This window comes from Drosophila ananassae, chromosome 2L (assembly GCF_017639315.1).
Source record: "Drosophila ananassae strain 14024-0371.13 chromosome 2L, ASM1763931v2, whole genome shotgun sequence".
NCBI lineage: Eukaryota > Metazoa > Arthropoda > Insecta > Diptera > Drosophilidae > Drosophila > Drosophila ananassae.
In genome coordinates, this window is record NC_057927.1 from 10950271 (window position 1) to 10977349 (window position 27079).

General features: G+C 37.0%; 1 protein-coding gene across 13 annotated transcripts; it reads right to left on the minus strand.

Annotated features, from left to right (window-relative positions):
* Positions 1 to 3864: 3864 nt before the first annotated feature.
* On the minus strand, positions 3865 to 26999 carry LOC6499643 (histone H3.v1). 13 transcript variants are annotated; one of them, XM_032449972.2, is made up of 16 exons: positions 26922 to 26999; positions 25856 to 26208; positions 16091 to 16199; positions 15861 to 15991; positions 14966 to 15079; positions 13237 to 13543; positions 10966 to 11026; positions 10398 to 10689; positions 10219 to 10337; positions 9983 to 10161; positions 9745 to 9918; positions 8469 to 8606; positions 6613 to 7272; positions 4853 to 5074; positions 4663 to 4776; positions 3865 to 4187 (listed from the first exon to the last, which is right to left on the minus strand). In XM_032449972.2, exons 2-16 carry the CDS (start codon positions 25910 to 25912, stop codon positions 3931 to 3933), a joined length of 2934 nt encoding a protein of 977 aa, XP_032305863.1. In that variant the 5' UTR covers positions 25913 to 26208; positions 26922 to 26999; the 3' UTR covers positions 3865 to 3930. The 13 variants fall into 13 exon arrangements, with proteins under 13 accessions (XP_032305863.1, XP_014766166.1, XP_014766167.1 ...); XM_014910680.3 differs by lacking the exon at positions 26922 to 26999 and adding an exon at positions 26689 to 26906 and having other exon boundaries at positions 16091 to 16196; XM_014910681.3 differs by lacking the exon at positions 26922 to 26999 and adding an exon at positions 26689 to 26906.
* Between the last annotated feature and the right edge of the window lie 80 nt (positions 27000 to 27079).

A 27079-nucleotide genomic window follows, 5' to 3' on the forward strand; every position in this document is an offset into this window, starting at 1 on the left:
ACAAGCATATGGCAAATATATAAGCTATTATTAGAACAAATCATTTTTGTATACATTTAATCTTTTTACGTGTATCCCGAGAGAAGAATCACGACTTTTATGAGATCCTTAAAGTATTAAGTATTAATTTTTTTGTAGACCGATTTTCATTTGGTTTAAAGTGCGACTGTGTAGCCCTAACCCTAGATATAAGATCATAAACATATAAATAGCTGCATATGAGTACCATCTTCTATATGCTTTAGGCCGGGTTGAAAAGATTGCTCCTGGTGCCTCCCTCGAGTGATTTTTTTAAACAGCCGGCTCTTGGCAAGTGTATTCCGTAACAAATCTCTTGAGCGACGTCTAAATATTATATTATATTATTATTTAATATACAAGTATAAATGAGCCCAGACAAACTCGATTGATTTGTTGTCACTACACATCTCTATGATTGCACCAGTAGCCCCATTTGATTATTTCAAAATGTTCAGACACGTATTTCTGAAACTTGTTACGCTTATGATTACCCTTAAATAAAAATAATGAAAAAAGTAATAAAACAAACTACGGAATATAATACAAAATTTAATCAGAATAATAAACAAAATTATATTTTAGGAATAATAACACACATTGGTACATTTTTCGACACATGTATTTTCGAGCAAACTTTAACGAACTAAAACCATAATTATACCTTATCATAAAAAATTAAAAGAAAATATTTAAGTATTACCTTGAACTAGAAACGGCAATTCGAATTCCCTTTTCTTCGAATTTTCATACCTTATTGATTTCGTGATTTTTTGTTTCCCAAAATACTGTGATAACAGCTTTCTATATTCCTGTAAAAAAAACTACACAAATTAAGCAAGAGTATATTAAATATTTATTGCAATATAAACATTTCGTCTACAATCAGTATATAGGTGATACCTAGAAAAACAATTAAGCAGCAATAAATGTTAAACAATACAAATAATGAAATAACTTCAACATCCTATTCCCAGTTTAAATAAAAGCTATTTTACAGACATGTAATTAAACGTATTCCTAAACACATGGAACATAAAGTTATGTGAAAAGTAAACTAAAAATTTTCTATCAAGCTAAACAAAATCAATTATAATAAAAACATTTTCTTAAAGAAACTCTTAAAAACAATCAATAATAAAAACTATATAATTTGCCTCCTAAAAACAAACAACTTAAGATCTTTTCTTTCCAATTATTCGGCATATGGGTTTGTATATTTTAAAATTAAAACACAATTCTTAAAACGTTTATATGCATTTTTCATTTATTTGATTTATATAATGTTATAATTAGTTTTACCTTCACTTGCATTTCTTGTCTATGTTTTTGTTTTAATTTTACTTTTTCAATATGATTTGGTTTCTTCGTTCAAAGTTCATTATATTAATACATATATCTTGTTATTTAGCAATTCTATCAAGGCTATTTGGTGTGCCTCTGTATGACAATTCGAAAACGTTCAATTGGGCTCTTTTCATTACTCGTTTTATTGCATTTATTTCGTGGCTTTTAATTCATTAAAATTGTAGGCGCATTAGGTTTAAATTTCATTGTTTAAAATTGATTTTATTGATCCTTATTTTATTTTGCTTTGTGAGTGAAAAAAATGAAAAAGTTTCTTTTGACTTTCATATAAATGTCTATAAAAATCGATTAAAGCCCTTGTGGTATGCCTTTTCCGAATCGGGGTGTAATTTTCTTTAGTTTTCCGATATTATTTTGTTTCCTTGTAAAGAAGCTGGAATATATATCAAGTTAATTCCTATTTAGATTCATAATAAAGTTGCCTAAAATTTGTTTAGTTCAATATTAAAACTAAATGTGTTCGACAGCCTACTATCCGGTTGTATTTTCGTTTAATTGAACTGCAACTGGACATATAATTCGGTAAGAGTGAGTGCGTTTTTCCTATTTGTGGTTGTTATTATTTCTTTTTTATTTTTTTTGAGAGTTTTTTTATGTTGCCAGAAAATGTATTTCGTTTGGAATATTTTTTATTTCTAACTAATACATTCATGTAGATCGAATCGGTGACAGTTTCTAGCTGAGCGTTATAAGCCACCATTTTAGTTCGTAACTATGTATTTATAATGTTTAACTTATTGGTTTCAACTAACAAACAGGGATATTTATGAAAAACATACAAAATATATTCAACTGTAATACCATTAGGGGGCATCTGTTGCCCCTTCATGTCCCTTTGTCTTTGATTTGTATTAAAATATATATAGATAAGCAACAATTAAGCTCAGTACTGAAGTCAACCATAAAACTTATAGGTATGAAATTTGAACTTCAGCTTGCAATACATTTTACCATGTTTTTTTTTTCTTTTGATTTTTATTTAAACATTTTCCCATGGCAAAACAAAAGTGTCTTCAAAACATTTACTTTTTAGTTTGCTTTTATTGAAATGGCATCTACACTGAGAGACAAACAAAGTTACATACAAATATAACGAAGGGTTGGTTGAAAAGTAATTGTCCTTGGCAAGTAGACCCGTGATGTTCAAAAAGTTCTATATTTCTTTTGCAATAGTGTAATCAGACACCTCTTAAAAATTTGTAAACTTTGTTTTATCTGGGCGCCATTTTAGTTCGACTATTTTGAATATTGAACAATGAAACCAAAATTGTTATTTTTCGAGAAAGATCAACAACATCGAATGATATAGTTGAAAACTAAACTGATAATGTTGAAATTATAGTTTTATTTAAAAAAGTACCCTGCCAACTCCTATTACTTTTCAACCCAACATCCATTCAAAGCTATTGCTCTTTCGGAAGCATTCTGTCATTATGGTGTTAGCTCTTACTCTTCAAAAGTTAATATGATTCACACTGGTTCTATATCAACATTAAATGTTTTTAAAGGTCCTCATACACTCATTTCGTATATAGAGGTGTGGGAGCAGGATTCCTTATAAAGTAAGTGCATGCCAGAAACTAGTTCACAGCATTACAAAGCATAATCCCATTCTTATATGCATTTCTGTTTATATTTGCTTATTGCGTGTCTCCTGTTTGGATCTTCATTTGTTGCCATCAAGTATCTTAAATTATTCTTACTTTCATTTATCTTTTAATTTATGTGCAAAGTCTATTATCGACGTTAGTTCTTTGACGGATCAGCGTTTTGGCTTAAATCACCTTTTGCATTACCCAAATACACTATTGAAAGTTACAAAACTGTAAGTATATCTCTTGTCAAATGTCACTTTTTGGACGGGTCTTTGCGGTGATGTTTGTCCCATTTTTGTTTGTGATTGAAGCATCGAAATAATCGCAAAGGTCACTCGGTATTATTTGCAAGCATGCATTATTAGATGGTATGAATGGGTTTCAGGAAGAGGCAGTGAAAGTGTCTTTTAAAACAAGTTTGTTTTAGTATTAGTTGTGCCAAACAGTAAAACATTAGATGATATTTGGCCTGATTGGGTTCGCTTGAAGCAGTTTAAGCAGTTTTAAGTTAGATTCAAGCTAATTTTAATGAACTACATTTCTCCAAGCAAAGGAAATAACTAAAATATCAAAAATAAATACTGAAAATTAAAGGATACAACTAACTAGGAAAGAATTGGGTTTCAAAAATACATTTTTTTAAACTTTGAACATAAATGGAAAATGCCGAATAATCATAAACGAATTTTTTAATAAACTTAAAATAAATAAAAATTATAGAAGAGTTTAAAATTCTTGAATCAAAACACTTTGGAGAAATATAATGTTCACACAAAAATCCGTCTAGTTTATAAGTATAGATGGTTTTCGTATATTTTTTGGTATCGAATTTATCCTTTACGTATCATAATTGCCTTCCTTGCGAAGGTCCCCCTACTGTCTTGTAAAAACTGACTTTGCACTTCGAAAGCACTGAACAAAACAAAATGGCTTCCTGTTACTTCCGGTCTTAGACGCTCTCCTCCTTGGTGGCGCTGCTGCCCCAGAATCGATCGAAGCGGTCGCGGGCCCTCTCAAGCACCTCAGCGGCGGTGGTACGGGCGGTGGGGGCCGTGCCCGTCGGCTCCGACTGTTGCTGCTGCTGCTGTTGCTGATCCTGGACAAAGCAGCGCACCGCTCCGCCCGGCTGGCCGGTGGGCGTGGCATGAGGCGTCAGCGTTTTGCCGTAAAGCCCGGCATTAGTGGTAGGACTGCTCGACTTCCAGGCTGGCGGGACGGCAGTTTTCGGTTTTTGGTGGAGGAGGGAGGGGAGATAGTTTTGGAAATAGTGTTTATGTTACGCAAAATTCTACGGTTTTGGATACGCTATGTGATTGCATTGGCTTGCACAATTCGCGAGATTTTTGCTTTTTTTTTTTTAACTTGATACAGAGATAGGGAAACTGCTTTATATTTATGCTTTTCGAGATTGGCTTGATTGGCTGGTGATACTTTTGGTTTTGAGAGAGAGTTGGATTTTGGCAATCGATGATTCGATTCATAGACTTTCGGATGATGGTTGTGAATAGCAATACATACAGATACATATACAGATACATATATTTAAATACGTTGATATATATTAAGATTTGTAAAAGCGATTCGACTTTTTGTTTGTTTGGTTTGGCGGCTTCATTTGGGTTTGCTGATGATTTTTTTATGGAAGTTTTGCGTTTTTATTGAAGCGTGCTTAATGGCTTACCGTCCATTTTAGCCTGTTCGGTTAGTTGTGGCGGTGCCGATTGCGGTGGCGGTGGTGGCTTTTCCACCGGAGTCGACGCTTTAATTTCGCTCTGAGGTCGGCTGTAATTTTCCCCTGCGAAAAATGAATTTTCATTAAAATCAAATAACCCATATATTAAAATATATTGTTCATAGCCAAAAGACATTACCATCTTTCACGTTCTGCGTGACGGTAAAGGTCTTGCCGGTATCCAAGGGCACGGTCCAGTTGACTGGATCGGGAGAACGCATTATGATCTGCTCCGGAGACTTGACGCGTGTCGGCTCAGGCGGGGATTTCACGAGCGGCTCCTCAGGCACTTCCGGAACCGGCGGCTGGGGACTGCAGCTGGAAATTGAAATGGCAGTCTCACGACCATCCTCCGTATCGTCTGTTGATTTGGCAAAATATCCAAAAATAAGTTATACATTTGAAATCAAAACGACGTGGAGTGTCATGAGTTATGGAGTTATCTTTATTATAGGCGCAGTTTATGTTTGATTTATTTTATTATGATGCCGCAGCTCTTCAACTTTATTGAATTTCCTCTTGCTTTTAAGCATATTTCGTGTTTGAGTATTATTGGTTAGTAGTTTTAACTAAAATTGAAATGAATTCATATTCGGAACCAAAACGACAAAATTAGAGAACTCAAGTATATTAAGCTTGAAGCTTAAAAGGCAACAAATTGTTAGTATAAACGAAAGATATTTAAATTTTCACATATTTATTTTTGACTTTATAAAGCGCACAATACGAGAAACGGCATGCCACAAATACACAATTAGACACGCAACATTTAAATGCGAAAATGGGCGTAAGATCTAATGTCTATTATTATAGAACTTAAGTTAAGTTGCAAAAGAAATTGCAACCAATTGATATGAGGCTGGTTTTGTATGTTTGTTTTCATTTTGTTGGTTTTGAAAAGCAAACTCAAATGCATAGTTGCTCAGAAAGAAAGGTTTTAAAGTCGATAACTGAGGATTTGAAGTTAAAGTAGCAATGTGATCATATTCCCTGAGATCATACACAGTCAGACAGACAGACAATATAAGAGTTTTTAATGTTTTAGTGTATCATTGTCAAGGACTAATAAAAGTTCACTAAAAGGGTCACTACAAAGGGTATAAAATGGATTATAATGATTGATAATTATGCATTGTATTTACAATATGAAGCTAGGATAATGTCGAATTTAGAGGTTGAGAGATTTCATTTGGAAATGGGAATAAAACATAAACAATGAGACGTATATAAAAGTCTAAAGCTATCACAGCTAGTCTATAAAAGGACATAAATGACACGATGGGAATACAACACTTACAAACAATCTACACAACAACAACTAACACATTATAATGCAATTAGCTCTTAGAGAGTAATCACATTAGCTAGCAATTAAAATTTATTAATTTCGTTTGGATTTCTGTATTTTTTTGTGATATAATATTTTAACATATAGAGTGATTCTTGAAACAGGCAGCCAGTGGAATTTAATGACAACAATTTTAACACAAATCGAATTCTATTAATATTTTGTACAATTTCAAATGCCAATCTAAAAAACATACATTATTCCACAGGGCTCCCACAAACACAAAATACAGAAACGTCAATTTATTTGTGGACCGAAAATTGATTCCAATTGGTAAATAATAACTAGATTTTTGCTAATTGTGGACATATGGGTTTTGGCCAAGGTGTAAGATTATTAATAGCTTTTTTCTTATTTTTTCGTAAAATAATTTTGAGTTGCAACACAAACATTTCGCGCATCAGATACCATTTTACAGCATTTTTTCCGTGTATTATAATTTTTTTTTAGTTTTTGGTTATTGAAGAGATTTTTTTTTTGGGTTTTTTATTTGTTTTGTTGATTTTGATATATATATTTTTTTTGCAAGTTTTCGGTGAAACTTTACTCACTTTCAGCCAATTTTTTATCCTGACCTGGTACCGATAGCCGTTTGATGTTGATTGTTGCAGGCCGGGTTGGATTTTGAGCCGATGTTGCTGCTGTACTTGCTGCAATCGTATTCGGTTGTGGATGCAACCTTTGCACTTTTTGTTCTTGCTGCTGATGTTGTTGTGGTTGTTGTTGTTGTTGTTGATGTTTTTGTTGCTGCTGCTGTTGCATTTGGTGTTGTTTTTGCTTATTCTGCTGATGCTTGACACTATTTGCCTGACTACCGCTACCAGCATCTGCATTGTAACTACTAGAACCGACGCCCAAGCAACTAATGTTGGATCTATCTTTGTCTTTCTTACGCATTTGCTGCTGTTGCAGTTGCTGTTGCTGTTGGGTTGCCGATGTTTTCAGAATTTTGTTGCCGCTTACTGGCCTAGTGGCGCTGCTGCTTTTGGCATGCGGATGTGGATGTGATTGATTAGCATGAGGCTGATTAGCATGTAATGCGGATTTTGTTGTTGCTGCGGCGGATGCTGCTGCTGTTGTCCGGGTGGGTGCCGCTGTTGCAGTTGCAGTTACAGTTGCACTTGCTGACGGCGCCGCTGAGGCTACTCTACCGTTGGGCGGTGGCAGGGAACTACTTTTAATGCGGGATTGGAATGTTGTGGAAAGGGTGGCTATAAGAACGTAAGCAGTTTTCGGTTTGTATATTTCGACCATGGTTTTTGGTTTTTTCATTTTATGATGATTTTTTTTTTTTTTTTTTTTTTTTACCGAAAACAAAACGCACGTGAAAAAATGAATAAATGTTTTTTATTAAAAAAATGTTGTATTTTGGATTGCGATGGGGGTGAGAATGCCGTTCAAAATGTCAAAACAACGTTTAAAAAAATGAGAATTCAACTAAACTAAATATGAAATGCTGGTATTAAACGTTAAGTCTAGGTTGGGTGTGTTAACAATTTCAAGAGGTTAGTCTACTTATATCAATCTAATATCACAAATGGTCATACATTGTTGGCTTTGGGATCCAAATTTAATGGCAGGAATACTTCTTGGGTGATAAAAACGAAAAAATATTATTACTATTTTGTACAACTTTCGCAATTTAGATACAGTTGGTTAGTTTCCCTGAGGGCATAGTTAGGGTATTACAAACACATTTCTCAAATATCTAGGACTTAAGCCAACAATATCACACTTAATGTTAGTTTGGGGTTAACGGAAAGCAAATGAGAACTTCAACGGGTTAGACACAACACTGAGCTGGACTTGTTAATGTTTCTTTACTTACTTACAAGTAATTTATTTTTATTGGTTTAGTAGTTTGTTAGTTTTGTTAATTGGTTTATTATTTTGTTAGTACGGTTCACTCAACATGCTAAACTATAGACTGAAATATAGTCGAAAGACCAATCATACGCTTTAATATAAAAGAAACAGTGATTTCAATTTAGGTGGATAACAAATCAAAAACGAGGAGCCAACAAGTAACTGCATCACCAGAGACTAAACTAACGAAAAAAGAGTCAAACAAAGTTTAGTTTATTTAGATGTAATCTATGTTTTTTAATTTATTTCGTTAAACACTCAACTAAATGGTCGTTCGAAATACTGGTTGGATAGTAGAAGGTACAAACTTGAGGTGTGATCGATCAACTAATGAAACTCAAAACTTGAACGAAACCAGCAACTCAAAAGAAACATAAGGAAACTAATGACGAAAACGTACGCAAACTAGGACTAAAGTAACTCGAAATGAAACACATCGCATCGCTCCACTTCAACTGAACTTAACAGAACTAACTGAGTCGAGTTTTGGATTTTTGGTTATAGGAATTTATGGCCTGCCTCCTCTAAGTTGGCTACTTACATGGGCGTGCCTTGCGTTCGCTGCCGCCTCCGGCTGTCGGCGTCTTTTTGCGGCTCGAGGGCGCCTGACTCGCCGATCGGATCTGGCGCTTTGGTGACTCATTCTCAGCCACGCCCGGACCCACGGATTGTGAGCGCGCTGTCGATGGACACGCATATGGACGCGGATACGGGTTCAGGATACGGATACACATTCAGATGAGGATGGTTTCGATTTCGGATTTGATTTCAGTTTATACAGATTTTACGTATTCGTTTATCGGTATTTCGTATGGTTGATTGGTGGTGGTGGGGGCAGTTTCAGTGATGATAAAAGTACGATTTTCATGATTTAATTTCAGTTCGCATTTAGCTAAATAGTTTATAGATATTAGGTTTTGGGGGCCATGCAGCCCCTGCTAATGGTGACATGGTGTGGGTGTTTCGGGTGAAGTTTTTACAAGATTTGGTACACTTATCCAATGCTCTAACAATTAAATGATGGTACAATTGTCTCACTTTCCAAGCTTTAAACTCAAATCTGTTCAAATATTTGCCAAGCCATTTATTTTCCTTTTCAAATTGCAATATTTGTGCCATATTGCAATGCAAGCAAAACGAACAAGCGACAAATAAGGAAACATTTTTCATAGATGCGGTTTTATGAGGTACATCAAAATGTATCATCTCTCATATATGTATAATGGAATGTACCTCATAAAGCCACATTTAGCCAAATTACTAATATTTTTATGCACATGCTAGTAATTTCAACCTGCAATCTACTTAAAAGGGTAAAAAATACTCCTTCAAATTGCAAAGTGCCTGTAACAATAAATAACTCTGAATCCCTTAAAGTGTGTTCAAAATCTGGAAGATGAATTTCAACAACTGTTTTTTAAAAACAATTTTCAAAATAAAAAATATTTATTGTAACAACTACATAAAAACTGTGCACAAATCTCATCGCCCTACATTTTTTCGTCGGTGCACTTGAGAAGGATATGCTGCAAGTATCCTTATTTTTTTCGCCGAAATAATAAACCAAATATTTGAAGCATTATGAGCAAAATATTGCAAACGGAAATCATAGAAACCAAATCAAGTAGTCGACAACGGGGCGTATACGTATTGTAGGTTACCGGACGTGTAACTTGTGAGTGCATTTTGTGTACTTGTGTCATTGTTGCTTTGGAGTACTATTGCTTTTTAGCTATTTTGAACTTCGGAATCGGTATTGGAGTTAGACTAAATGCATTCTTTTTTTGTCTTTTTTTTTACGGCCAATAGTTACTCACATTTTAGGACCTTCTTGGGGCTGCCCTTCTGTGGACTTCCCTTCTGGGGCGACCCGTGTCGCGATAAAGCCGTTTTCTTAGGACTTCCGCGCTGAGACTCCGACTCTCGCTTTGTTATAGCGGGCATAAGCTTCTCACGCGTGGGCGAAGGCAACAAGGCGCCCTCTTCTACATCTGATGTTTTGGGGAAACCAATTTTGAGATTTTCTTCGAAAATATGTATAATATGGAGGCTCACCCGGACCAGTGGTGCGTTCAAGGTGATGACGTATATTGCTAAATCGTGCTGGCAGTGCTGAAATCTCATCCTTATTATCGATCAAGAAGGCCTGTCCGGGGACTCTGGGTTTTTGCGGTTTTTGCAATGGGATTGACTTCTTGTTATTCTCCTGGTCCTTCTCCTCCTTTGTAATAGGTCTAAAACAAGGGTACACATATTAGGTAGGTACTTATTTATATAATAAGTAAATATACCTATGAACTGACGACGCTAGAGAAAGGGCTGAAAGTGAGCTGCGCTTTGAAACCTGATCCCAGAGATCCTTCTGCTTTTTGTACAAGTCCGGATCGATTTCTATGCCCCAACCGCGGCACTTTGGAGAATAATACAGGTTAGCCAGCCTGCAGTAATTTAAATAATACTACTCGCTCACCTTGTACTCGCCAGCCTTTTTACGCAGCTCTACCATTTCCTTGAACCACAAATCCAAATTCGGTTTAGAGTGAGGAGGTGCGGTGCCGTTCATAACCACCACCTGGCCGGATTCGGTGGCCGGCTGCCGGTTGTCCAATTCGTCCTTGAGAGCGGCAACGGTAACAGCGGCATCCGCGGCATCGGCAAATCCAAAGTTCTCCTTTTTCGTGATAAAATGATTCAGACGCTCCTGGTCGATGGCCTGCGAGAACGGGCGCGAGGTAATCTTGCGCTCCACAATGGTCACTTGCCTGCAATAATCGGAACACCATTAGCCACTGTACAAATAGCTCGTATTCGGAGACATTTTTGTCGTAATGGACGGCTGTGCCCTTTCTATAGCTGCAGCATGCATCTCTTGCAACATGCAGGTGCGGATGACAGGGGATTTGAATGGTTGTGTGATGCTGCATTTTTGGGTGGGCTAATGAGGGCCTTCTCTGACAATGACAATGGCAAAAGCTCATGAAGAGAGATATTTGATCTGACTAGGGCTGACTAGGGATAGGTAAATCAAATGTTCATACTTCTCGTGCGTTTTTCTATCATCCGTATCGCTAACCAAGGGCTCCAACTCATGTAGAGTAGCTGAAAGCACACAAATTCGAAATTTAATGCTGCAATCCATGGTTGATCGGTAACTTTTTACAGGATAATGGCTGATGGCAGGCATCAGTGTTCGGTTACATTAATATAAGGAAAGGAATAGTTTAATTGTATAAAATGCATTAGAAAAATAAAAGTGAAAAGAAACTGTTTTGCAAAGAGTCTCGATTTCGCTAAATGTAACTCAAAGACAAGGAATTCATTTTTTTATTAATTGTACAGCAAATAAATGAGCCGAAAGCAGCGCCCTGATGGTTGGATATTGTGAATGGGTATGTGAGTTGTTAATTTTTGGGGGGCAAGGTTTTACTGCGGCAAGGTGAATACTAAAATGTAAACTTCAAATGATGATGCTTTAGCTGGTTTTGGCATTGAGTAGAGAACCGAAAAATGTGTTGATTAGGTGGTTAAAGTGTGTTTTTGGCAAGTTTTTCCTACAAATTTCTTGGGGGTGTTTCTAAAATTTGTATTAAACAATTTCTGGGGCTGGGTTATTTAAAATATAGAACGAAATTGAAACCAATTGTGAAACTTTTATGTTAATGGATCCTTGTTTTGGATGCTCTTTTTATAGATTATTCTTATTAAGCACTGCGTCCAATTCATACACTACGGAAGCTTATGGCAATGCACAACGATTCGATTAACGCCAAGAAAAGCAGCGACTTGCACTTGAAGCCACTAATTGCGTCTGAGAAGCAGATGCTCTAACGATTTGCGTAATGGAGAGTTCACATAAGTATATATATTACATTTTAGATCCCTCTAGATCTAGCCCTTAGATCTTACATTCCGTTGCCTTACCTATGGCGCTTTGCTTTCACTGTTAATGTTAAATTTTGTTAGTATTTAGGGCCCCACGGGCCCCACAGTGATAGTTCGAATAAATGTTTTCTGCTTGTCTAACCCCCCGCTAAGCATTTTCCAATAAGCCTAGCTAATGATATGAAAACCAAAATATACAAATGTTGAAGTTCGATGCCATGTTAGTAGATTAAATAATGTTTGTCTGGAATAATGCAGGATACTATATAAAATTTCGCTTGGTTTTGAATTTTTAGTTTCACGCATGCATCGAAACTAACATAAAATGTCCTATGCTTTCAATTTTTATAAACAAAAGTTATCGCACAACCTGCGGCCACAACATGCTCCGACTACACTTTGCTATTTCAACTCATCAATCGAAAAAGTAAAATTGCATTGACATCACGAATAGTAAGATAGCAGATCCTTTATAGCCAGAGGATAATCCAATCGATTTGTCGTTCGTCAACGCAATTTTACTCTTTGCAATAAAACAAATACATAGTTTTTGGGTTTTTTTTAGCACTAATAAAAACGAAATTTAGTTCAACACTTACGTCAGCTTTTGGCTAAAAAGATGTTTTTTAAAATTGTTTTTAAACCTTTTTTAGTTTTCAGGGGAATTTAGCATAATTTCGTTCTATATGAAACAAATGTTAGAACTGTCAGTTTCTGTCAACTGCTTAAAATCAAAACAAATGTCGTTACTCAGAAAAGCGGAAAAGAAAATATTTGCTTGTAAATACAGAAAAAATGGGAGAGTATAGTATAAAATGTACGATATAATTCATAAAGGAAAAGTATCTATTTTAGGTTTGAGAGCACTGTATCATACATATTTATAGATTATATTGGTTGGCCAAATTTACGACGACGTGTTCATAAAAAACTCGATTAGTGGTCAATTCTGTCTTGATGCGACAGTTGTAAAAACTTGAATAATATCGAAAAAAAGCTATATTTTTTGTACCAACACTATTTAACTTTATATAGTATGAAATGCGATTTCTAGGTATTTGTTTTTACTCAATGCTGCTGCCACTGCACAAATTTGCATTTGAAAATCTTAAAAAATAAATAAAACAAGTTTCAACGTTTACGCTTCGACAAAAAGGTTAGTAAATAAAATGTTATACAATCTGCCGCAAATTAGTTTGAGGATTGGTAAGTAAAAAAAAAGACTTTAAATCAAATTGAATATTTTTTTAGTACGCTTGATTGAGAATTTCAAAATAGTTGTTTTTTAGTAAGTCATACACATATTAGTATTGAAAGAAACTATGCGGTACTAGGAAATGAATTTTTGTTTCATCACTTTGGTTTTTGGTTTTTTTTTTAGTACGTATGTGAAATAAATTCTTAGCGACGACAATTTGTTGTCGCACCTTCTTTCTGATTTGTTGTTCGTTTTTTATGCACCGTTGGCAACCCGGCACCGGCACCCATCATCGTGTGATGTGTGTTACTGTGGGCCTGAGACTGACTCTGACTCTGGTTCGGAGCGTGACTCTGGCCACCAGACCGAATGGCGCCCAGCGATATGGACTTTCGCGGATAATCTCCGGCAGCGGCCCTAGACGTCGCATCGCCACCGCCCTTAATCCGTCGGACAGTGGGCCAAACGAATTGCAGGCGGTACTCTGTGCTCAATTTTGTGATGGTCTTTTTCAATATCCCATTTGACTCACCCGCCTGCGAAAGATAAGATCAGAAAGACATAACGCAAAAGTTGGGAAGAAAGAGAGAAAGGAAAAGAACGAGAAAACGAGAAGCATTGCACGATCGCAATTAAGTATTTTAATGTTATTTGTTATATAATTGTTATATAATTGTTTTTTAGATTTTTTTTTTTTTTTTTGGTTTTTGAAAACAGGTAATACAGGGAGCAAGAGCACAGTATACATAAAGAAGAATATACCGGGATTAGTCACATGTGGAGAAACAGAGAACAAGAAAGAGAAGAAATACACACAATACAAGTATAAATGGTAAATTTAAAATAATTATTTCTAATTGGTTTTAATGCTAGTATATAAATATAAAACATATTTCGATTTAAATATATAGTTGCAAGCTTAAACAGAGACTTTATTCGCCACCAATACCATATCTTTCGAATTAACAAATTTTTAAGGATTTAAGTAATGGAATAATCCTCATTTCAATATGGATAACGGGTAAAGTTCCCTTTTTAAGGAATCACAACTAAATTTTAAATAATATTGTTTTAACATAAGGCAATACATAAGGTGAAAAGAACAGTGAAATCATTAAATACATACTATGCATGGTAGAATAAAATTTACCCTCAAATGTATGCTACAATTTTTTTAAACCATAACAGATTGCGCAAAATCTAAGCGTTACCAGATTGGAAACGAAAAAACTAAGGAATTTCCCTTCAGATGGAATTAGAAGCTAAAGCTTATATAACCTTGCACAATCACGACGAAATAAAATGGATTGAAGCTTTTAAAGGGAAAAACGGTATCGCACTCCTTTATGGAAATGCAATTTCCTCCAATGTATTCACTAATGGAGAGACAATTGTCCCTTAACATCATGTCCTTCGGGGGACCAACTGTCTACAAAACAACTATAAAAGTTGCAGACAACTTTCATGTTACTATGAAAGTGGTTAAAAGTAAAGAACTAAGTAACTAACTTACAGTTACTAGTCGACATATTGTCTCTTTGCAAAATCTATGGAAATTTTGTTAAACCTGATGTGTTTTACAATAAACATGCTTTGCATAGTTGATAAAAGTGTTCCGTCAACAAAATTAATATTCATTCTAATAAAACTTTAACCCACACATTTAAAGTCTACTGTAAACTTTATACCATAGATTCAATTATTTCCACAAAGGACAACAAACCCACTTCTTCTTTCTGGCTGTAGTCTCTTTGAATACAATAATGCCCTAAGTTAACTCACAAAAAGTATAAAGTGCTTTATGCATGCTAAGGAACTCGCACAACTTGCTCATACAAACACCCAAAACACGTACTCAGAATACATATCCAAGTGTTAGGTTAGATTAGGCAATACATGACTATTAAACACCCATGTGCTTGGCAGCGAGGCAGTGCGATCCATTTGACAATTTTTACCTGTTTTCTCGTAGTTCCATCGACCTCCGATGCAATGGGATAGGTGCGTCCATTGGGCACTACGGGGGGTCCCTCCGATTTGCTGCGGCGCGAAGGCGTGCCCCGTTCCTCCGACTGAGTGATACAGAGATAGAGAAAGAGATAGACCGATGAGCAGGGGGCATGAAACATGTATGAGTGTGTTTGTGTATAGCCATACATATATCCTTAATTAGCTGGCCATTAATATTACGCATACGCCATGTTGACGTGCGTCATGAGGTGAAGTCTATTAATTATGCAAGGCCGGAATGCGCTACATTATAGTCGAACAACAGAAGCACTCTCAGTAATACGCAGGTGCCACAGACAGACAGCAGTGGGGTCATGTGTCATTTTTTTTCTTTAATAATAGTGCAAAATTACAGCACTTTATTTTTCTTCCAAAATGGACAACCCCATCGTGTACGCCACTGACTCACGTATATGTGCTTTAATGTCCTTCCAACTCGCATCTTTTGTGCCTCGTTATTAATTAGGCTGGCGTTGAAATCGAGAAGCGGAAAAAACTAGGAGAGCACCAACACTAGAGTGAAAATATGTTTTTCCCAGCTCTTTTGTGGAATTGAGAGCGTCGACATTTTTATGAGGACCGCCGCTTAAATGCCATAACCCCAATGCCAACTCTATCGTAAAGGCAACGGCTTTCTTATGCAATTAAAAGTGGAATATGTGGAGAGTAATTTAAAAAGAGCATTTAAACTTTTGAATAGTAAAACCATTATATCCGTATGCCATTAATATGCTAGTGTAATTCAAAGAGAAAATCCTTCCTTTAAAACAGAATTAAATCTATTGCTGCATATTCTAGAGCTGTTATAGTTGAATAAAGTTGTTAAATCTCTTTAGAACTTACCCTCGCCAGGCGATGTGCACTGGCATCTCGGCGCGCATCCGTGTATTCAGATCCTATAATAAACTCGTGCGATTTATATGCTAATTCTGGACATTTTTTCCGTCGGGGCAGTGGCGGCTCATTTGTTGGACCTGCAGGTGCAAAAATCCCATCGTAAGTCGAACGAATTCCGATATCAATAAATAAAGGGCGTGACAATAAAGCTAAAGAAAAATGTCTTTGTCACTTACCAACAAATTGGCTTGGATTTGGGGCTGGCGCTCTTCGCACAACCTCTGGCCTCGAGTTACCAGTAAATTCATGCCAACGGTAAGTGCTCCGATACTCCGAGTGGAGCTGCTATAAAAAAGGATAAAAGTTCGTTTTAAAATAGAATGAGTACCCGTTAATTAAGGCTAAAATTACACATGTACAAACTAAAAGTTAATATATTCTTATTGCACCGCAGAGATATTGTTTACCTCATGGCTTTCCACGCACTACAAATACCACAAATGGCCAAACAAAAAACTAACCACATCCACATATGGCAATGCCCATACAAGTGACTACATATATTTTTCCATGGTCGGACTGCAGACCCAATTGGCCAGTTATTCAAACAGTTTCGGGCTCTCAGCCAAATTGCGGTTTGTCGCATTTCAATGCGGCAATCCACCCACCCACTCCCACTTGATAATTGTTACAAAAGCTATAGAAAAATCCATATTAATGGTCTATTTCTGCAACAACGAGTATTTCTGCCACTTCAGCAGTTACTGTTGGTATTCAGCTGGAAGCTAACTTATGGCCAAGACAACTCCTATCGATCGGAGCGGGCTTCAAACAGTCGGGAAAAAATCGTTACATGTAAGTTGTAAATTGGGTTAAGCTTTCGCACACAAACCAGCTAAGACAGCTGCAGCGACAGTCCTGGCCAACAGACAGTTTCAGGACATTCTCGTGGAACAGCCATGCCAGTCAATATTTTAAATGGCCGACAGTAAATTGTTTTCCCCTTACCAGACGGTTATATACACCTCGGCTCAGTGTTTATTGTCTCATCGTAGTTTTCTGGTCTACTTTTGTAAAAAACATAAAATAATTACTCAACGACACGCAAATAAAAGTTGCAGCAAGCATTAAATTAAATATAAACTTCCATAATAAAGGGGGTTATTATATTGAAATCATTGATCGGTGGCTTTTTGCAAATATTTCTAATAAATTTAGCAAATAGCGAAAGCCATTTGATAAGTCAAAATATTTCAGGCTTTTCTTGACAAAATTTAACAAAAAATCTAAAAAAAATTTTTTTTCAAATTTTGATGTAGATTTTACAATCGATCTACAAATCGATTCAGGTATTTCGCTTCGGAATTGAATAATTAATGGCAAAGATATGGCCTTCGCTGGGGCCCATATCGTCCTTCCAGGCATTTATGAAGGGGATCCTGCAGAAAATTTGACAAAAAATATAAAAAATATTTCGTTCTTGGATTTTAATAACGAATGAATGAGAATCAATCTACAAATCGTTTAAGGTATTCTGCTCAAGAATCGGATTGGAAAAGATATGGCTTACGCTAGGAGCCATATTGCCCTTCCGGACACTTTTCAACATTTTGATGGGGATCCCTCAGAAAATTTGATGAAAAATCTAAAAAATATTTCGTTCTTAGATTTTGATGCAGAATGGTGGAGAATCGATCTACAAATCGTTTAAGGTATTCCGCTCAAGAATCGGATGATTTTTGGAAAAGATATGGCATACGCTAGGAGCCATATTGCCCTTCCGGACACTTTTCAACATTTCGATGGGGATCCCTCAGAAAATTTGAAGAAAAATCTAAAAAATATTTCGTTTTTAGATTTTGACGCAGAATGGTGGAGAATCAATCTACAAATCGTTTAAGGTATTCCGCTCAAGAATCGGATGGAAATTGGCCAAGATATGGTCTTCGTTGGGGGCCATATTGCCCTTCCGGGCACTTCTCAACATTTTGAAGGGGATACCCCAGAAAATTTGATGAAAAATATAAAAAAAATTTCGTTCTTAAATTTTGATGCAGAATGGTGGAGAATCGATCTACAAATCGTTTAAGGTATTCCGCTCAAGAATCGGATGGAAATTGGCCAAGATATGGTCTTCGTTGGGACACTTTCAACATTTCGATGGGGATCCCTCAGAAAATTTGAAGAAAAATCTAAAAAATATTTCGTTTTTAGATTTTGACGCAGAATGGTGGAGAATCAATCTACAAATCGTTTAAGGTATTCCGCTCAAGAATCGGATGATTTTTGAAAAAGATGTGGCATACGCTAGGAGCCATATTGCCCTTCCGGACACTTTTCAACATTTTGATGGGGATCCCTCAGAAAATTTGAAGAAAAATCTAAAAAATATTTCGTTCTTAGATTTTGATTTTTGGTGGAGAATCGATCTACAAAACGTTTAAGGTATTCCGCTCAAGAATCGGAACGGAAATTGGCGTGGCCCATATTGACCTTCCATGAATTTTCAGAGTATTTAAAGAGGACCCTCCAGAAACCTTTTTGAAAGCATTAGAAATGCGTGCCACCAGACTTTAGACTCCAGACATACACCTTAATTCAATCGATATCCCAATTAAAATGCGCTTTTGGTAGTTTATTCTGTGCCACGTTATCGATTCGAGCCCACTTAGCTCTACAGGATCGACTTGCCGCACCCTTGGCAGCACAATATTTCATCGGCACGCAACCTTTGAATATTTTAGCAGTAAGGACTCACTTTACCTGAGCCGCCGGAGGTATTCCCAAGCCTATGGAAGCTCATCTGTCATTTAAAATAGCTGTTTTTGCGTCTGGTGCGTCGCCATCGCCCCCACTGCAGCAGATTTGGAAGGGTCGATAGAATAGGAGTTCCCTGACACGTGCCACAACCTGGATGACTATTCATCATGTTCTAGATGCCAAGCAAAGTCTAGCCTATACATTTTCCAACTAACACATATCAGCTGCAGTTGTGACCGAGAAAGCTAAGCAAGTTCACTTATGAATCAGCAACCAAAGGTAATTATATTAATGCGTCCTTTTTTTTATAAATTTTTAATGGCTATTTCTATTCTTCTCCGTCCAGCCAAACTTAAAACATAGAAGTATTTCCCCTAGGAGTTTCCCCCAAAAATGTTGTTTCGAATAATAAATTTCTTGGCAGATGCTTTATTCAAAACCTCATGACTCTTTCTTCCTTAGTCTTTGAGGTTTAGATGAAGCGGGTTTCGAAACCCAACCTAATCCTTGTTACAAATATTTACATTAATTTAATACAGATATCCTGGTATTCTACGAATACTTTTTCTAAAAAGGTACATCATTTATAAGTAATCGAGGTAATTGACACGTTAATGATTCATAGACCAGTAAATGCCATCAAGACTTTGTACTTACGTATAGTAAGTAGATCAATACATTTATTGAGAACCCTTGCAGCTCAATAAATAATGTATCTAAAGGTGTTCTATTTTCAAGACACGCCAAAGACAATTTGTGACTTTTCGAAATGGGTTGTGGCTTAAAGCTTTTGTGTACTATAGATACTTTCAAGTGTTAGTTTCCACTGCAGCGTAATCCGTAGATCCAGGACTTCGACCGCAGAGGCATGAGTGTATGTGCTGATGAAGAAAAATCCATGTGCGTGCTTAATCTAGTCGAAAGGACCTTTCAAGTTTTATGCTGGCAAATCAGAAAGATGACACCTCAAAGCATAAAGCCTTAAAAAGGCTTCTGTTGTGGTTTAATATTTTATGTTTAAGGCGCAGCAGTGGGACTTTAAAGTGTCCTGTGGATTCTATAGCCTAGAAGGCTTAACTATTTAATATTATAATTTGCCAATCTAATCAAAGCTAGCTTTAAGCTATTCAAAGTTGACTTTCTACCTTTCTGTTAATTAAACTTTCATAGAGTTGAAGATAGTCTAAGACTAAGACTGAGTAGTGCAAGCTTCGTTCTGCCCGAAGACAGTCTTCCCTTCTGGGTTTGTTTACTTTTTGTTTACGATGCCTTGTTTCATATGACACCGTTGTGCCTGGCAGGGACGCAGCCCATGCGTGCGCCTGCCTTTATGATCTCCGTCTCGTAAACTGAAAGTACAAAAGAAATGCCCGGAATGGGTTTTTGCCGCTCTCTGACCCCGACCCTACCGTTCAGATACCCTGCAGCTTGACTAAGCCAAAGAGTGACCGGGTAGGGGTTTGTGTTTGCACCGGTAATTAGTTCACTCAGCATTCGCCCAAAGGAGCTACGCTTTTGCTTGCCTCAAATTAATTGCTTTCTACCGTAAAACGATACACGTCACAGCAGTCATTTTGACGGACACAGATTGACTTTCTTTCGACATTCCGTACACTGAAAATGTATTCAAGGATGGTCCTGACAAAGAGCATAGAAATTAAAAACTATTCCCTGTAATAAGAATATTAATCCAACCCAACTAAACAGGTCGTATAGCTTCCATTAAATTAAAGAGTGCAGGCTATTTGCATGAACGCCCTTTTTCCGTCCACCATTTTCCTTGCTCTTTCTCATAACCATTTATATTGATTATCCGGCGAGAAACACGCACCACAAGCAGAGAAACATTTAATTAGTGGAAATTAAGGTACAGCAATTACAAGGATTTTAATGTGGTTGCTCATATAATATACTTTTTATAATACACGAGTAAAGTACGCTTCTATACTCTTAGATCCAAAGGTCTTTAAAAGAGCTTAACTTCCTCAATAGATAGCTTCCAGGGACTTGACAGGTTTTAGAATAACCAGGAGTCCATTTGATTTCTTCTAAAATATCCTGTTTTTCTTTCAATAAGTTCTTAAATCATAGCAACCAAAATGAGCGAAAAGTTAGTCTTTTCAACAAAAAATTATTTTGTGGTAAAAGAGTAATTTAATACATACATATGTACGTGATGCAGAACATAAAAAAAGGGAACGTTACACTTTTAAGACTCTTGTAGACACTTCATGTATATATTCCTTCAGTCTGCATCACTGCACTTACCACCGTCTTATGCCTTTCAGTTCTAATCCCTATTCATACTTGCATACATATGTAAATGCACACCTTTTGGTTTGGCTTTGGTATGATTTAAGAGCTTAGTGGTGACATTCCTGTCGATGTAGCTTCCTTCTTTTTACAAGGAAACGGCTGTCGTTGAGTGATTTTGAAATATATATGACTTGTGAAATAATATGTGATGTGACATATTATGTGGCTTTACCTACCGTATACATATTTTTGAGACAAGTGTCTCTGATTTAAAATGAAGTATGTTTAATGCCAAGGAATATCTTTTTGAAAGAAAACAACTCACAGTTCATATTTCCTGTTCTAGACACAAACTTCAAATAGTTTAGCCGGCAACTGGCAACTGATGCAGATGCATTTGCAATGACATTTTAATTTTCCTTTTGCTGCAAACTTGCTCCGGTTACTTGGCGTTTTTCAATGCCAAACAATTAAATGGAAATTCGATCCCCTTTGAGTAGTTTTTTGTTTTTGTGTGCCGTGCGCAGCGATTACCGCTTGAGTGCATTTTATGAGTGCCACGGTGAATGCTGCCCCGGTGTGGGTGAGTATCTGCACTGAGTGCTGCGCTTAAAGCACTCATGTGAAAAACTACAAAAGCGTCTACGCGCTTTGTCTTTGGCGGCACGCGCTTGGGTTAATGTTCGACGATGTCCTCGGCGCATTTTTAGTTCTTTTTAAATATCTTTATTGCCTATAGATTATGGATTCTTAGCAACATTTTACTGAACTGAACTACTCGTTCTTGGTAAGCTATTTCTCGACATTAATAAGACAATCCATGCTTCAGGATTCTGATTTAAGTATACTAGTAGTTAGTTTTTAATGAAATATTTATTCTTAGGAATACTATGAGTACTTATGAAGCTACTGTCTATCGCTTTTCGGGCGTTCCCTGTTGAGCTGACATCACAGCCATTTTTAAATATTGCTCATGTGGGCCCAGCCAATTGGCAAAAACTTTTCTGTTGCTTGCCAAGAGCTGAAACTAACACATTACTTATATGAAAATTGGGTCAAATGAGGGGTATAACATCTCCATCTCCCCAACATGGATCCCCTTCATGGCCACTTAAATATTTTACGCTATTATGTTTTCAAACAAAAGTTTTTCCATTCCACCTTTCCCCCCCGTTGGCTAAACGCATAATACTCGGATGTGAATTGTTGGCCAAGCTAAGGAAAAAAGCGTAGAATGCGGTTGTACTCGAAGCGTATATTTAACTTTTTAGCGGCTCCGAGTCTTTGTAAAATTTTTATGCCGAGGGATGAAAAAGTGGACGAGCAGCCAAGGCTTCGAAGAACAGTTTCCCAGAGAACCTGCTACAATCATTAAATTAAATATATTTTAAAACATTTTGTTGTCAGACCGTCGAGCCAAATTACGCTCAGTAGTGTCAGCATCAACCCATCGATGTAAGTTGGTCGCCAGCCAAGAGTCAGACCCCTATGGTGTCAGGGAGTAGAAAGGGTAGTGCCCTCGCCCAGGACTGCAGGAGTGCAATGATGGTAGACATCGTCCCGTCTACCTACAGCATATGGCACCTGACAGGCCGTTAGCTGGGGCCTGTAATCCATTCACTGGCGAAAGGAAATTATAATAATTGCATTAGTTCAAAGGCAGAAAATTGAAATTGAAATACGCTAGGCGACGTCATGGCAGTTTTGCTCACACAGGATGCTGATGGATGGCTGAGGACCGACTGGGGTTGGCCGGAAAGTTGGCGTAATGGGGCAAGGCTGAAACGTGGTCGCTGTATTTGACTCCGAAAATGGAAGCAAAGTAGGGTGGACTATTGAATGTGGAAGGACCTCACCCGAGCACTTTTTACTCCGATTAATTAATGGGATTTGACGCTATTAAATACCAATTAAAAATTACACCTAATAGAAATCGTATCATAGGAATCAAATATTAAACGAAGAAGATCTTAATGAAGATCCCCTACTTAGGACACACTTTCACAAAGGTACAGAAACAATACATCTTAAAGAGTGAAAATACATATGTACATTTCATTTTCATTAAAATTAACATTTAAATTTTCAATTTATATAAATCTTATAGTAAGAGGTTACATTTTAAATAAGAACCAGCAGCCCGTAATGCACATAATACGTATACGACGCGTGGTCCGGGCTTGAGAAACTTCTGGTTTAATGGAAAAAGTTCTGCTATGCCTGACATTGATGAGAACCATTTGATAGACATTTCATGACCATGTAGCTTTCGTGTGCAATTTTAATCTTGAAAAAAAAATCAATACCGAGAGTGGTTACCCATCAACACAGATGTATACTCACACAGTGGTGGATACTATATATTCGTATGTATTTGATTTAATGAAAATGTTCACGAAATCCACACAGTTGACCACGGGTAATTAGATAACTTCTCCAAACACTAAGCCGCCAAGAAATACGTGAAGTCTCCAAACGAAATGCAACCAAGACAAAAGTTTTCGCAAAACTTTTCGTCTCCAGTGATTTTACTCTAATTTTCGTCATTTCCGTCTACTTTTTAAGGTTAAGTAAGAAGGTTTTGGAAACAAAATAATTGTCGAAGTGTTCTCTATTTAAAACTAACAAAGCAAACATTGGAAACTTGGCCATAGCCTCTCCACCATTTTTAACCAAAACCTGACCAACTGAAACCTTATCCGATTTTGGTTTTTTTTTTTAAAGGGACTCGAAATTTTTCATAGGTTTTCTATTTCTACGATATTTTAATGCAAATTATAGGGTCCTTATCCCGAAATTGTGATTTGGAACCTTTTTTTTTAGCCAAACTAAGGTCTTAACTTGATCAATAAGGATCTTTGATTTGTTTCAGGAAAATAGCCATAGCTTTGCCAATTCTTATCCGATCTAGAAAATTTATACCTTGCCGACCTTAGATTTTTGAGTAGTATTATTCCCAATCTAAACCTGACCAACTAAAATCGGCCCCATTTTTCGAAAATTTTTAAAGGGGTAACATCATGATTTTGGCCAAAATTTTACTTCTCGATTTTGGCAATATTTTAATGCAGATCTAAGGTACTTTAAGCCCTGATTCTTAAATGGTATTATATTTTCAAATCCGACGTCAAATAGCTTAAATATTGGAAAAAAGGTGACTCAAAAGTTTCAAAAGTTGGGCACTCCAAGGCAACTTCATAATTTTACTAAAAATTAGATTAGATAATTCGATTTCTAGTTCTTTACAAATAAGAAAAATAGTTTGTTTTCTACAATAGAAAGAATTTGCAAAAGTCAACGTTAACGAGGACGAATTTCAATGTGCGACCCGCAGAAATCTGCAGCAATACGATAACGACAGGAAAGAAGACGTCTAACCGCTGCCAGTGCCACTCAAAAGGACTGAATGAATGCAGGAGGACAGGAGGAAACAAGGCGGCAGGAGATATATAGCTGCGGCTGTCAGAGGGAGATAAGTCGTCAGGAGCTGAGGAAAACTATAACAGGGCGACGCCCAGCTGACTGCAAGTAGTAAAGAAATCGATTCAATGAGTGACTAAGAATTAGGAATACTGTGGTAACCATATGCGAGCTGAATCGATAAGCGTGTGGCATGCAACCGACGACCTGCTGGCGACACTTAGCCGGCAATGCCACTAACTTAGCGTAGTTCCTTCTACGAGGGGGTATGCCGGAAGTGGGAGGAATGGGCGTCGATATAAAAGTCTGACTGCCCTCCGCTGATGTAATACCGCAAGGCGATTTGGCTCGAACGTCATATGGCTCAAGCTAACAGATAGAAAAAAACAATCACATTGAAGTTGGAACAAAAGCCGGCCTGGTACTCTCTCTCAGTTGGCTTTCTCTTGCTTTCTCTCAGCAGTACATGCGCGGGGACTTTGCAGTTAACGGATGAAAGTGATTTTTTAACATATCTTAACCAAGTGAAAATTATTATTATATTTAATATATATTTTATTGAATTTAATTATTGTAATAAGACAATTTTGTATAAATAATAAACTTTTAGAAGAATATTAAGTGAATCGTATTTATTCTTTTTAATTACAGTATTATTTGTTTAAAATCATCTAGTTAATGAACATCAATTTTAATTAACTACTGTTTAACAATCAATTCTTTAAAAGTTTCCCCAAAAAAAACAGCTTTTCTGTAGCACTGTCGCGGCATGTTGATGAATCAGCTGTTTCCCACTGTTTTCCACTGGAAAATGAGAAAATAGCCGAGTTAAAACGACAGGTACTCGGCCTCGGCACCGGGTCCGCTTAAATTTGTAGGAATCAGAACCCGGGGAGCGACATACAATGTGGCACCCCGGCCGGCAATAGCTGTGGATCCAAGCCAGCCACATGCCATATGCTATTGATTTTGTGCTTTTTTTTTTTTTGGCCAGTTTTTTCATTTTTCTTTTCACCGTTTCCTGCTTCTTCTTTTTCTTCCTATTTATTATATATAACGAGTTGACGCGATTTCGTACGTAATGACAGTAAATTATTATGATTTGTTAGTTGAGAGCAAGTGCAATAAATACTCGATGGTCCAAAAAAGGGATTCTGATATAATTTAAGAATGGTATTTGACATTTTTAATGGTATAACTGCAAAACCCTTTATAATTAATAATTACGACTGTCCCTTGGGATCAAATATTTAATTAAAAACATTTTTAATATAGATCAGAGTCACCCTAATCCTAAAATTCATTCGAGCGAGTCATAACTCATGGTAAATCACCCTATTTTGGAGCCATTGCATCCCCTTTTCATTGACGCCTGCAAGTATGCAATAACCGACCCCTGCACACCAAAAGAAGGGGTTCGCTTGAAACCATTTTGAATTGTTCGCAACTTAAAACTGGGCTAAGAGGCTAACAGTATGCCAGTAAGCAAGAATCCTGATAGATTTTTTGTGTAGAGATAGCATTTTGTGTGAAGTTTGGATTGAGAAGCAGGCCACATTACTCACCTTGTCTACCGGCATTGATGGGCACGCTCTGCACAGATTCCAGAATGAGCCAATCATAGGGAAATGCTTTTATGCTGACGCCGAACCAGTACCAGAAATACAATTTAAACTCTCCGCAGGGGTTTATTTTTAAACTGATGCTATGTTTATGTTCGTTGTCAATTTCAACAACTTTTCAACAACGTAGGACACTCACACACGGGTCTAGCTTTTTAATTTAAATATCGCTTTTCGTACTCGCACTCTCCCTGTACCTGTCTCTTTCCTTTCCTTTTCTAAACGCACACGCACCTGGATAATGCGTAGCGAAGAAAGTTCGTTTGTATTGTCATAGGCCAAATTGGATTAGACTTCTGCTGGGGGAGAGAAATTGAGGCGTGATGAAAAGTATTGCATACCGGAAGGAGGGAAGGCAGTGTGGTTTTACTTTTACAGTTTTACCGTTCCAATGATGATCTCATGCCCACACACACACACCTATGTACACACACATATATACAACTAAAATTTTAATAGCCCCCCTGAATGTCAACGTAATTAGGCAAGGATACCCTTTTTTATACGTGATTTACGGATTCAATAGACATAAATTCATAGTAGCTCTTTTAGAGGCGCTTTAGGATTTTTATTATTGTGGCTTGCCAAATCGATTTTTATTTTCATATTTTCGCACAGCCCCCAGGCATGCAATACTCTTTTTTTTTCGTATATAATCACACCCTGCTAATCTTTTTTTTGTTTGCCTCTTGCAGTGGCAAATCACTGAAGCGAATCTTGGTAACGGGAATGCAGACAATCAAGAGTGAAAAGTTGCACTTCACAAGTAAACACACTTTTTAAATTGAACCGAATGTGCAGTAAGCCTCCGCTTCACTTAAATGCGACTTCTGCCTTTCAATTTGGTAATGGAAAACGACTCTTCGACGTTAGGAACGCGACTGAAATGCTCAAAAGTTTAAGTCTTAACCAAAGCGTCGGCGTTGGAGTTGACGCAGGGCCTGGAAGTTGCACGTAAGCGCAGACCAGAGAGCCGCTCCATGGAAATCCAAGTAAAATCAGCACTAACCATATGTTCACATGGGCGTCGATGGGGTTTCTCGCGTGTGCCTTCTGTGGATATAGTCAAGTTCCCTTTCTGCATTCAACCCTCAAAAAGACAAGGCCCGAATGTTGTACCAAACCGTCGCGCGCAGAAGCGAACAGCGCTGCCAGAGATATTCAAAA